The sequence below is a fragment of the Lissotriton helveticus genome, chromosome 1_1 (assembly GCF_964261635.1).
Source record: "Lissotriton helveticus chromosome 1_1, aLisHel1.1, whole genome shotgun sequence".
In the NCBI taxonomy this organism is placed as follows: Eukaryota; Metazoa; Chordata; class Amphibia; order Caudata; family Salamandridae; genus Lissotriton; species Lissotriton helveticus.
In genome coordinates, this window is record NC_136057.1 from 156,312,281 (window position 1) to 156,324,574 (window position 12,294).

General features: G+C 46.8%; 1 protein-coding gene across 7 annotated transcripts in view; it reads left to right on the plus strand.

The window, feature by feature from the left end:
* The window catches only part of SZT2 (SZT2 subunit of KICSTOR complex), an 804,663-nt gene that overhangs the window by 191,038 nt on the left and 601,331 nt on the right, over positions 1–12,294 (plus strand). For all 7 annotated transcript variants that reach the window (XM_078659317.1, XM_078659363.1, XM_078659315.1 and 4 more), the window contains exons 18-20: positions 6,433–6,518; positions 7,726–7,894; positions 8,583–8,697. In XM_078659317.1, the coding sequence (XP_078515443.1) occupies positions 6,433–6,518; positions 7,726–7,894; positions 8,583–8,697 (370 nt within the window). The remainder of the gene's footprint in view (positions 1–6,432; positions 6,519–7,725; positions 7,895–8,582; positions 8,698–12,294) is intronic.

Genomic DNA, 12,294 nt, shown 5'->3' on the forward strand with positions numbered 1-12,294 from the left:
CAAGTTTGGCTGATCTTGCTGGAATATAGGGCTTAAAAAAACTTGCCAGCTGTGATGGCATTAAGTTGTTTAGCGATTTAAAGGCAATGCAGCGTGATTTAAACTGAAACCGCTTGGCTACCAGCAACCATTGTAGACGGAGTAAAGCTGTGGGTACAGAGTCGCAAATAGAGATTCCTAGGAGTAATCTTGCTGCTGCATTCTGAGCAGTTTGTAGTTTTTGAATGCTGCGCTTGGGGGTACTGGTAAAAAAGGCATTACAATAGACCAAGCTTGAGGATATCAGCACTGATACTGCCATTTTCCTTAAATTCATAGGTATTGCGGGAAGAATCTTCCTCAAAATGTTTAGGCTAAAAAAGCAAGCCGAGGTGACCTGATTGGTTTGCGCTTCAAAAGACAGATTAGTATCAAAGATGACTCCTAAGCTTTTAGCTTTGGGTACTGCTTTAGGTAAAGGACCAAGTTGGACAGGCCACGAGCTGTCATTGATAAAGGAAGACAGTTCGATGTTAATGGCTTCCTCGATCACTTTTGCAGGGAAAGGGAGTCTCAAAATAGGTCTATAGTTGAGTCTTCTTTGCATCCAGATTAGATTTCTTCAATAACGGACGTACGGAGGCTTTTTTCCCCTTCATGGAAAGTGCCCTTTTGTGATGGTATTAAAAACCGCTGTGAGGGGAATAGCTATGATTTCTGGAGAGATACAAAATTTTGGGGGGCAGGGTTCTGAAGGAGAGCCTGATTTAATTGCACCAATAATTTTAGAAGTCTGTTCAATAGTCAGGGCAGTGAAAGAAGAAAGGATTGGGGTAGTGAACCTTGGATCTTGTCATGAATTGTGGTTTGTATCTTATTGAGTTGGACAGGGATCTGAGCTAGGATATTGTCCTGAAGCACAAAAGTGATAAGAACAAACAAAACCTTGTGCTGGAAGGATTCTGCTAAGGAGTTGAAAAACTCCTTACTGATCCTCGCTGAAGGTGTGACTACATAACATAAACATAACATAACGTGTATTTGTAAAGCGCACGTTCACCACTACAGGTATCTTGGCGCTGTATAACAGATGTTTGTTGTTACCCAACTCAATGGTACTCATTTTATCAACCTCAGATGGATGAAAGGCTGAGTGGACCCGCCGGGATTTGAACCTGTAACCATGAGGTCGAACACAGGTCCCTGCAGTAGACGCATTAGTCCACTGAGCCACCAGACCCGGCATGGAAGGACTCCCTTCCCCACCCCTCCATGAGGCACATGATCTAGTTATACAGGATAGTTTCCTCCTGGCACAGAAGGACCCGGATTGCACCAAGTGATTTTTATTGGATCCCGCTCCCTTCTTTTTCTCGGTTTCCTGCTAAAAAGCCCAAAAAGGTTGGGCTAGTAACATAGGGGCCCATTCGTTTCTTTTGTAGAAATAAGTGAATCTACTCCTGCAGTGGGCCCAGCATTGGGGATGCATTATGGTTTCCGATAAGCCAGTCTGGGACCTTCATTGGTGGATGTCAGATGCCATTCTGATGTATGGTAGGCCATTCTCCATTGCACATCCAGGGCCGTCAATGGTGACTTATGCATCCACTTCAGGTGGGCCCGGTCACCTGGATAAGGGTGGGAATCTGATATTTCTGCTCTCCCATGATGCTGGGCCATTACTTTATTCTTGTGGACTTGCGTGCCATCGTCCTGGTCCTCAAAGCTTTTTATTCTTCCATCAAAAGCAGGTTGATCAGGGTTCTCATAGACAATATAACTGCCAGAGGTACCATAGCAAGCTGGGTATAGTGGATCCCATGCTCTCTGTCTGGAGGTATTGAAGGTTTGAGGTTGGCTTAATATTCACAAGAGCATTCTGAAGAGATTGAGTCTCTTGTGGGGTCACATAACATCAGGGTAGACTAGTTCAGTGGGTGTCATCTTGCACGTCACAAGTGGTGGTTCAACCTAAGGTTCTGCAGGGTATTTTTTGCTCTGTTCTGCGTGATCTTTGTAGAGCCTTATCTACCTCCAAAAAACTCTCTCACCTTTTGCACTCCAGAGTTTCCACCTCGAGGTTCTCTAGGGGCGCCTTCCTCTTTCAGTGGGATTTCGTCGTCCTGTATACATTTTTGCTTGTGCCCTTATTCACAAGCAATATACCAGGCAATAGGTCACACAGGAACGGAGCACAGCTGATTCTAGTGGCCTAAGGATCGAGTCCTGCTGACTCATCAGCATTCAGTTTCAGCATCTTCAGGAGACTGTGCTATCCCAACAAAAGGGCAGGATATTATGCCCAAGTCTCCCCAATCTAAACCTCCATTTGTGGAGCTCGATCATAACAAGCGGAGAGGTTTACATCTCCTGTCAGAAGTGGTGAATGTTCTTTGCAATACTTGCTACTAATCCACAAAATGGATTTACGCGGGCCGTTGTTCCAAGTTCATTACCTGGTGCAAGGAGAAGCTTGTTGACACTATGCAAAGTAAGTTACCTGATGTCTTTTGGTTTGTGCTCTCTTTGCCCCAGCAAGGCTTTGCTGAGAGCACTCTAAAGGTTACTTATCAGCCCTTCAGTCTTTCTTTTGTTTGCGTGATCAACCCTTTTTATTCAAATATATATTGTCAACAGACACAGATCCCATCCCCAACAATCTACCTCTTGCATTCGTGTAAAGTCTCTTCTCCACCCCAATACACTCCCTCAATAACCAGTCAAGAAAAAGGTTCAAATGTCCTTGTGTATAGTCATTGGCAGGTTCCTGTTTGACTCCAACATAATCTTTCCATATTAGGCTCAATCTGCTCATATCTTCACATATTTGAGTTGGCAGTCTGTGGCCCCATATCCAGAGTCTCCCATGGCCATGCAGTGGTCCAGCCCTGCACTCCAGCTCTCCAGTCAGGGGGGTGCCTCACTTTACCAGAGTCTTGCAATATCTCTTTTGGCAACTGTTTGTGGGGTCCATAACAGGGATATCTTGTATCTAGTGAAATGAAATGAAATGAAATGAAAAAGAAATTTCTAAAGCGCACTGCGGCCAAGCGGCTTCCTGGCGCTGAGGAGCACAACAGATTCTACAGAGGGTCCCATGAGAGGTTAGTCGGGAAAAGCCTGAAGAAAAAGAAAAGTTTTAAGGGCTTTGCGGAAGTGGGAAAAGATGGGAATAGAGCGGATGGAGAGAGGGAGATTGTTCCAGATCTGGGGGGCCAGGACAGAGAAGCGGGTACCCCCGGTTCGGGATTTACGGAAGCGGGGGACATGAAGAAGAGAGAGAGAGGAAGAGCGGAGAGAGCGACTGGGAGCGTGAGAGGAGATAAGAGAGTTGATGAAAAGCGGGGCAGAACGAGCGTGCGCTCGGAAAGCCAGACATGCTAATTTGAACCGGGACCTGAAAAGAACCGGGAGCCAATGGAGGGATTTGAGGGCTGGGGTAATGTGGGAGGATTTGGGAAGACAAAGAATAAGGCGGGCCGCCTGGTTTTGGACGGCCTGGAGACGGCGAGTTTCGTAGGCAGGGGTGCCTACGTACAGGCCGTTGCCATAATCCAGGCGGGATGTAATAAGGGCCGTAATGATGGTTTTGAGGGCATCAGCAGAAAAAAAACGAGAGATCTTACGAATGAGGCGGAGGGAAGAAAAACAAGAAGACACAACGGAGCTGATTTGGGCGTGGATGGATAGATCATTACTGATCTTGATACCCAAAGTCCGGACTGAGGGGACGGGAGAAGGGGGGGGACCAAAAGAAAGGGGCCAATGGGCAGAGGACCAGGGATTAGATGAGCCGCCGGTAAGGACAAGCTCGGTTTTATCGGGGTTGAGCTTCAAATGATTGAAGCTCATCCACTGGGAGATAAAAAGAAGAGTGGAACAGAATTTGGGAAGAGAGTCAGCTGGGGAGGAAAGATCGAAGACGAGCTGGAGGTCGTCGGCGTAGTTATACACAGAGACCCCCAGCTCGAGAAGAGAAGAGATGAGGGGACGGATGTAGAGATTAAAGAGGAGAGGGGAAAGGGAAGAACCCTGAGGGACCCCACAGGTAACCGGGAGTGGGGGAGCAGAAAAATCAGAAAGATGGACTGCCTGTGACCTGCCTTGGAGGAAGGACACGATCCAGGAGAAGGCAGTGCCTTGGATGCCCGCTGCGCTGACACGGTCGAGAAGGATGGCATGATCGACAGTATCAAACGCAGCGGACAAATCCAAAAGGACCAAGGCCTGGGGGAGGTTGTTATCGGCCTTGCCCTTAAGTTCATCAAGGACCGCGAGGACCACTCCCTCAGTGGAGTGGCCAGGACGAAAACCCGCCTGGTGGGAGGCCAGAAGATGATTCTCCTCAATGTAGGCGGAGAGGCAGGATGTAACATAACTTTCAAGAATCTTCCCTAGGTAGGGGAGAAGGGAGATCGGCCTGAAGTTAGCTGGGAGAGAGGGATCAAGACCGGCCTTTTTCAGAATAGGAAAAACAATAGCAGATTTAAAAGAGGAGGGAACACAGCCCGAGACCAAAGAAGTGTTAAGAAAAGTGAGGGGGGGGGCCAGACAGCTAGTGTAAAGAGTTCTAAGGATCCGTGCAGGGGCACAGTCTGCAGGAGAGCCCGACTTGACCTTGACCAGCAGGTCAAGGAAAAGCTCAGGGGAGATGGGTTCGAAATGATCCAAAACAGAAGAAGAGAGATGAGAATGATCAGGGAGAGCAGGAGGGGACACAATGGGAATATTGGCTTTAATAGTGATGATTTTATTGATAAAATAGTCATTCAGAGAATGACAGAGAGATTGAGAAGGGGCAGGGGAAAGAGAAGCACGATGGGAGGTAGCAAGACTGTGAACAAGTGCAAAAATCTCACGGGACTTATTGGCTGACAAGGCCACCCGCTCATTGAAGTATTTGGATCTAGTGCTTTATACAGCAGTCTTTATGTGTAGGAGGGTCACAGTGGGATCCATGGGGAGATGCCATCCCAGCACTGGTGTTGAGAGTACCCCTTACCAGAATGTGTCGGTGCTTTTCATGTCCAGACTGTGGGTAATAGGTCCCGTCTCTCCTCCTGACAGCACAGGCCCTGTGAGGATGCTTCCAATCCCCATTTCTACAGTTTGGATTGTGTCCAATACATTCGATGGAGATGGTGGCAGCACAATTTAACCTTGTACAATTGCACTACGCCTCTCTTGGTAAGGCCATGGTCTTCCTCCAATCATCCTCCATCAGGGGCCCTAGGTGTAGAAATGAATCGGGTGTTTGAATCACCAGGAGTTTGTAAATGTGTGAGATCTTGTGATCTCCTAGGTCATCTCCTAGTATTTTGGTCTCTAGGCTGCTGGGCTCCACTGGGCCGGATAGATCTCCCATTTAAGATGCAAGTGTGAGGCGCAGCTGGAGGTACCAGAAGAATTGACCTTGGTGGAGATCAAACTCTTCCTGTAGCATAGCAAAGGATTTCATATTCACTCTCTGCATCCCATCTCTAAGTTAAGATATCCCAGTCAATTGCCATTGGTGGAACCCTGTTAAGTGAGTCTCTTGCAGGAGTCAATTCCCAAGCCGCAGGAGGGTCTAGTCAGTAAGTCTGTCCTTCCACCCCTGCGACTTTGTTGTGTCATGTCAGGTCTGCAGTACCATGCTAGTAGCCTGTGGAAGACCCAGTGCAATAGTTCCCCCATATAGGAGGTACAACAGAGGCACTCCCTTCATCGCCCACTGCACTCCTGTAAAGGCCGGGTCTTCACCCACATCATGCCACCACTCAGAGAGGTTCAACAGGTGAGCTGCTCTGTAATAAGAGTCCATGTCCGCCGTTGCTATGCTGCCATCATAACTGGATTTGGAACATTTAATCAGAGCAATTCTATCCATGCGCCTCTGCCGGAAAAAGCCTCTCAGTATTTTTGTTTGTCTAACGTACACGTTCTTTCGGAGTATGAATGGAAAGTTTTGTGGCCGATAGAGTGCCCCGGGCAGTGATACCAATTTAAGGATAGCTCAAGTCCAGGGACCCTAGCAGCGGTTTATAGATAAGGTCTGGTGCCAGGGGTAATTAGCAAGGAGAGAAATCTGCAGTTAGAGCATTCACCAGAAAGAGCCTTACCGAAGGCAAGTAGCATTCATTAGGCTCTGAGCCCCTCCATTTTTTACTTTTCAAACTTGCTTTTTCTCTACTGCTCTTTGCCTGTACCCCAATTAATCTTTCCTCTTCCTATCACTTTGTTCTTGCTTTCTGTATGTCCCATTGGAGGTGAATGATTCCTTAATGAGGTTCCGTTGTACGTATAATCTTCCTTTCAAAACGTTCTTTACCCTCCATCTGCTCATGTATGTAAAGCTCTCAGTTGCCTATTGCTCTTTCTTTTCAACGCATATATTCATCATTCGTATCCGCCTCCGTTCTCCATTCATCTGGAAACTACTTCACCTAACCCTGCTTATATTTTTAATTTCAGAGTGACTCACTCAATGAGACCGAGAAATACAGCTGCATCGTACAGTACATTCTCTTTCCACCACATGCCACTTCTACAAAAGACAGGTAACTAACACCGCCGTACCTCATTGAAGGTTTGAGACCCCCTCTTACCCAAAATACGTAGCTCATTGTAGGTTTGGAAACCGTCGCTCTGCATAGAAACATGTAATATAAGATTTTGAGGGACCAAAGCTTTTACGTTACCCAATGGCAGGAAATGTCTAGGCCTGGGAGGCAAATTCCGTTGTGTTCGCGGAATTTGGGTAATTTCACGTTCCGCAGAGAACGCAAAATTGCCCTAAATTCTGCATTCTGCGACTTCGTGAATTTTTTTGCTTATTCGTGAGATATTTCCTCCCGAGCATGCACACAGCGATTGCGAACAGTGAAAAAGCATCGCGAACAAGCAATTCTGTATGTTCTCAGAATTTCTGCGTATTCGCGGAGATTTTTTACCGTTTCGCGGAGATTTGCGTAACGCGATTACGCATATTCCGCCCACCCCTAGAAATGTCTACATCTGTTAAGGACAGGGAACCCACACTTGCTATAGTGCAACTTATATGTAACTCATTGAAGGTTTAAAATCCCTATGCAGCCTAGAAGATTGCAGTGCACTCTATGGGAAGATCAAAGCTATTACCCTGTCCAGTGACATGTAATATACATCTCACTTAAGGATGCAAAACAGTCTGCGTAGGGACTGGTTATAAATACTTCACTCAGGGACAAGTAAAATGCACCCTGCCTAAAGACCAGTAATAGAAGCATCACTGAAAGGAGAGAAAGCCTCAGTCTGCCTGAGGACGGGTGATATGTCCCAGGAGGACCAGAATCCTGCACTCTTCCTGGAGATGGATAATCTCCACATCTTTGAGGGACAGCCTCGTACACCACCAGCGAAAGAGGATGAACAACTCCTAGAAGGATCTATAGAAACTACCAGCAGTTTTGGTGCAAGCCAAGGTTCCTAATGGAGGACAGTGGCCAGTGTAAACAAGCCACAATCCTAACTCCATTTAAGACTCAGACAGAGGGGTGGGATAGGTGTTTCCCATCACAATGCCAAGATCTTTGTAACTTGCCTCCCTTGAGGTCAGAGACACTCCATTACTGTATGGTTAGAGGATTCACTGAAAACCAAATTTGATGAGAGTTTTTCTTAAGCTTGATGCACTGTACAAACGAGTGTGCCACTTTTTAAGGCCTTGAACAACTGTAGTAATTTCTAAGGAAACTGTGAATCAAGTTGCGAAATTGTTCCCTTCAGCTTTTCAACAGATGATGACAATGACACAGAGGTGGAGGCCATCGAAGTGGACTCTGAACTGAACCTGGTTACTGAATGCTGGGTGGAACCACAGAGTGGTCATGTGGTCAGTACATCCGGTTGCTGGACGCACCTTCAAGGCCTGACTTACACAGAGATCCCCAAAGCGGTGAGCGATGGAAGGGCAGCTGTCCTTTATTAACATCTTCCTAGCATTTCTGTTTTCCTTTCATCCATTTCACTCCACTCCCATGATCACCCATCCTTTGCTTGCCCCCCTACTCTGTATTTCCTCCTTACATGTGTCCCCCATTACAAAATGTCAGTGTTGCTATATTCTGACCAGGGTGACCATTTCCAACTCCTTTACACTTATTTCTAAGCTCCTCTCTGGGGTTTCAGCTTCTTCTATCACTGGATGTCACTAGATTTTGATGTTATCTTTTCCAACTTCCCATCCTTTCTTTAAGTGCCACACCCTCTTTGCTGTGCCCAATCTGCCCAAGTTGTTTCAATTATGTTTCCAATTGCGGGCTGAGGAGTTGGCCTAACGGCTAGGGCGATCGACTTAGAATCTGGGGTACTAGGTTCGAGTCTCGGCAATGACCCTGAACATCCAGTGATTCTGGGCGAATCACTTAATCTCCCTGTGCCTAACAAAAATGAATATGTCCTCATGTAATGCAACTGGTGCTATGTAAAGCGCTCTGATACCCGATTCGGGTCAAGTTTGCGCTATCTAAAATTCTGTTAAAAAAATAAAATAAATTGCAGTCCCCTCATCTATTTTGACTTTATTTTGCACTCTTCCATCTTTCTGTATCACCACATTGTTGACTTTCCTCCCCTCTTTCCAGCTTTATCCCCGGGATCTGAGCTGCATCAGTACCATGCTCACGTTTGAATATATTAGTCAACTCTGCCAGAACAAGGACCGAGGCTCTCCTGCCTTTGTAAGTGCAGGTGGTGAAGGTGAGTTATTTTGTCTGTGTACTTGATCCAATATTCCGATGCAAAGCTTTTGGCCTCTGTCTGGCTGCAGGTTTATTAGTCTCTCTTCATTTCTTCTATGATGCTAGATTGTTACTGCTGAGTCCAAGGGTCCATTCCTCACCGAGCTTGCTATTGCTTGGATAGTTGTTTTGCCCAGTCTGGTGACTCGTCACCCTGTGAAATCAATAAGAAACAAATAAATGAAGATTCACTTGTATCATTTTAGTAAAGTAATATATTGCCTTTGAAATCATTATCTTTCCTGAATACCTTCTGCATTCCCTCAAATTAACAGTATATTTGTCATTGTATTGGAAATACATTTTAAACTTATTTAATTATTTTTGTATGGCTGTTTGTGATGGATATTTATAACTGCAGACTCCTCACCTTGTGAATATCTCAACACGACTACAAGTCAAATAAGAAATTTCCCTTTGGGTTCATTTACATTCAAACACTCTTTCACACCTTTATCTATTAAAATATCAGACTAATGTCACCAAGATATCGTCTTCAGACCGTATGTGTGAAGGGATATTCACTTTTATTTCTTAAAAAGACTTTACATTTGTTGTAAAAAATAAATCAAATTTGTCTGATTCAAGAGCATACACATTTTAAAAGAAATGTATTTGGCTGGTGAAGACAGAGCTTTGACTGCTAGTCAAGGTACATCTTATAACTTGGATTATATGATCAATTCCCAGACGTCTCATAATACATCCACACAGAAGCTTTCCTTTATAGGAGCGATACAGGATCCAAATCACATGAAGCCGTTCCTTCCTCCCAGCCAGGAACCCGCTTTCTCCCTCAGCAGCTTCGCTATTGAGCCGCCGCCAACCCCGCGTCTCCTCTGCCTGTGGGGGTTCGAGGCCACTGCCTGCCTCACTGCTCGTGCCCGTTTTGTGTACAAGACCTGTCCGCGTCCTGGTATTGTGCTGTCATTGTCCTGGTATTTGTGCATTTAATTTTTGTAATTATCCATTTGTGCTTTACATTTTTGTAACTGTCCCGGTACTGTGCCTTAATTTTTAGGTCTCGCTGAGCCAGTGCATGAGCTGCTCTGCGAGACATTTAGTGTGTGGCTCCAGAAAATGTTACCACACGCTTTTGCTTGTGGCGGCCTAGAGTTTGCGGTTACGCGCACAAGCGGGCGCGCCTCGCTCCGCCTCTCCAATGCTCAATATGCCTCTCCTTCTTTTCTTAAGGCTGTAATGCAATGAGGCTCGAGAATACTTCTGGGGGGCAGGGGGCAACATGTGTGAGCGTGGTTGATTTTGTGGACGATCGGGGACGGGCAGAGAAGGAAAAGGATTCTGTCTCTTCCTTACTGGCCAGGGAAGACACAGACAATGTCCTCTTCTTTTCTGTGCTGGCAGCTGACCCCCCTTCCTATTATTCCCTCTCGTTCTGTCTTGCTCCTTACTTACTAAAAACCGTGACTTGAAGAAACTGTCCACAACCTCTCTTTCCTTCTTTCATTTAGTTGCTTCCCTGTGAAATGGATCCCAAAAAGAAAAACACTCTTGCGGGAAATGCCCTTTTTCTGACCTTTTTCTATTCCAAAGTGCAGCCTCTGGATGGAGAGAAATAAAAGGTTTTAAATATGAAAAATAAATACATAACTAAATAAAGCAAGACAGACTGGTTACAAAGTGACCAGATTGGTTTTATTCACATATAAACACATCAGCCTCACTTTACAGACTTTGCAGTGAAGCGCTACTTTTCTTTTCTCATCTTTCTTTGAACAGCATTGTTGTCCCCAGGTGGGTAAGTGCACCATTCCTAGATGTATTGCAATTCTTTTTTTTGTGAAAATTTTTATTAAATTCAAAACTTACATTAACAAATAAAGAGAACAAAACACAAGGCAGTACATTACATATGTGTCGCGTCGGGGGAGGGAGTACATTAGCAGTTCAATCGGCAAGGCTATACATTATGGAAGGGGGGGAGGGAGAACAGGAGCAAGCAAGAACACCTAATCAATAGTGGAGGAAACAATAGGTTGGGAGGAAGATAGGTCAGTGTCAGAATCTGTGGGAGGGGGGGTACATATATCACCACGGTATGCGTTCCACTGACTCCAGATCTTACCCCATTTACGGGGCGTGCCACGGGCAACATAAACCGTCTTCTCTCGAAACATGCACCAATCCATGTTTTGTTGCCACAGCAGAACCGTCGGCGGCCTCCGAGCACCCCACAATTGAGCAATGTCCCTCTTAGCAATCATATTACCCAGGGTCACCCATCGAAGCTGCGCGCCGCTGTAATCATTCGGTTCCCAGACATTCAACAAGCATCTCCTCGCCTCAGGCATTGACCGCACACCCGTGACCTCACTCATAACCTCATGCACCCGAGTCCAGTAGCGCATCACGGCAGGACATTCCCAAATAATATGGAGAAATGTAGCCACGAGACCACAGCCACGCCTGCACAATCCATCCACAGAGAATCCCATACACACCAGACGGGGACCAGTCACATACACCCTATGAAGAATTTTGAGTTGCACAAACCGAAGGCGCGCCGGGATCGCCACTTCCTTCGGGGAAGAGATCGCCGCCTGCCAGTCCTCATCATCAAGTTCCAGACCATCACTGGTCCAGACCTCTCGAAGATGACAGAGGAGGTCAACCCTGTTGTTGATCTGTTTTTTGTATATGAGCGAGATCGTACTGTCCGGGACGTGCCCATCCAGAATCCGGTCCTCCAGCGGGGACGCCTCCGGGATATCCGTACCCGAGGGGAACACAGATAGTATGGCATGTCGAATTTGCGCATAGCGGAAAAAACTCCCTATCATTCAAGTCGTACTCAGCTTTCAGCTCCTCAAACGTCTTGACCCTACCCTTGGTCCACACATCATTCACCCTGCTAATACCGATCACATCCCACTTGTCAAAGCCCTTCGATTTCCAGAGGGACCCGAGCCTATCTGACGCGTAAAGCGGAGTTGCACAAGTCAGTTTATCTGTTCCAGCCCAGAGCCGCCGTCGCACGATACCACACCTGCACAGCTGTCATGGTGGGGCCCGTGAGGGTCTTGCAAACAGACTTTGCTTACAGCGCCCTGTTATAATCTCCGCCGGGCAACAGCCACTTGTCCATTTCAAACGCCGGGTTTGGCGAAGGACCATAAGTACCATGGTTAATCGCCCCCAGCTGAGAGGCCCAATAGTACCGGCGAATATCGGGAAGCGCAATGCCCCCGTCGTACCACGGCAGCGTCATCTTCGCCAGGGCAATACGGGATCGGCCCCCCCATAGTAGTCGCCTTTGTAGACTCTCGACCTCCCGAGCGTGTTTTGGAGCGCATAAAGGAACTGGGGCAGCGACATCATCTTGAACAGTGCAACACGTCCCAAGGGGGAGAGGGGGAGCTTACCCCACGCAACCACATCAGCGCGAAGGCGCTGGAGCGGGGGCAGTAGATTGCGCTCATAACGAAGTACCGGGTCCAAGGTAATAAAGATACCCAGATACTTAAAGCCGTCCCGCACCACCGATATAGGGCAGCCGCGGGGCAAGAGAGGAGCCTCGCCCGAAAAAACAGACGCA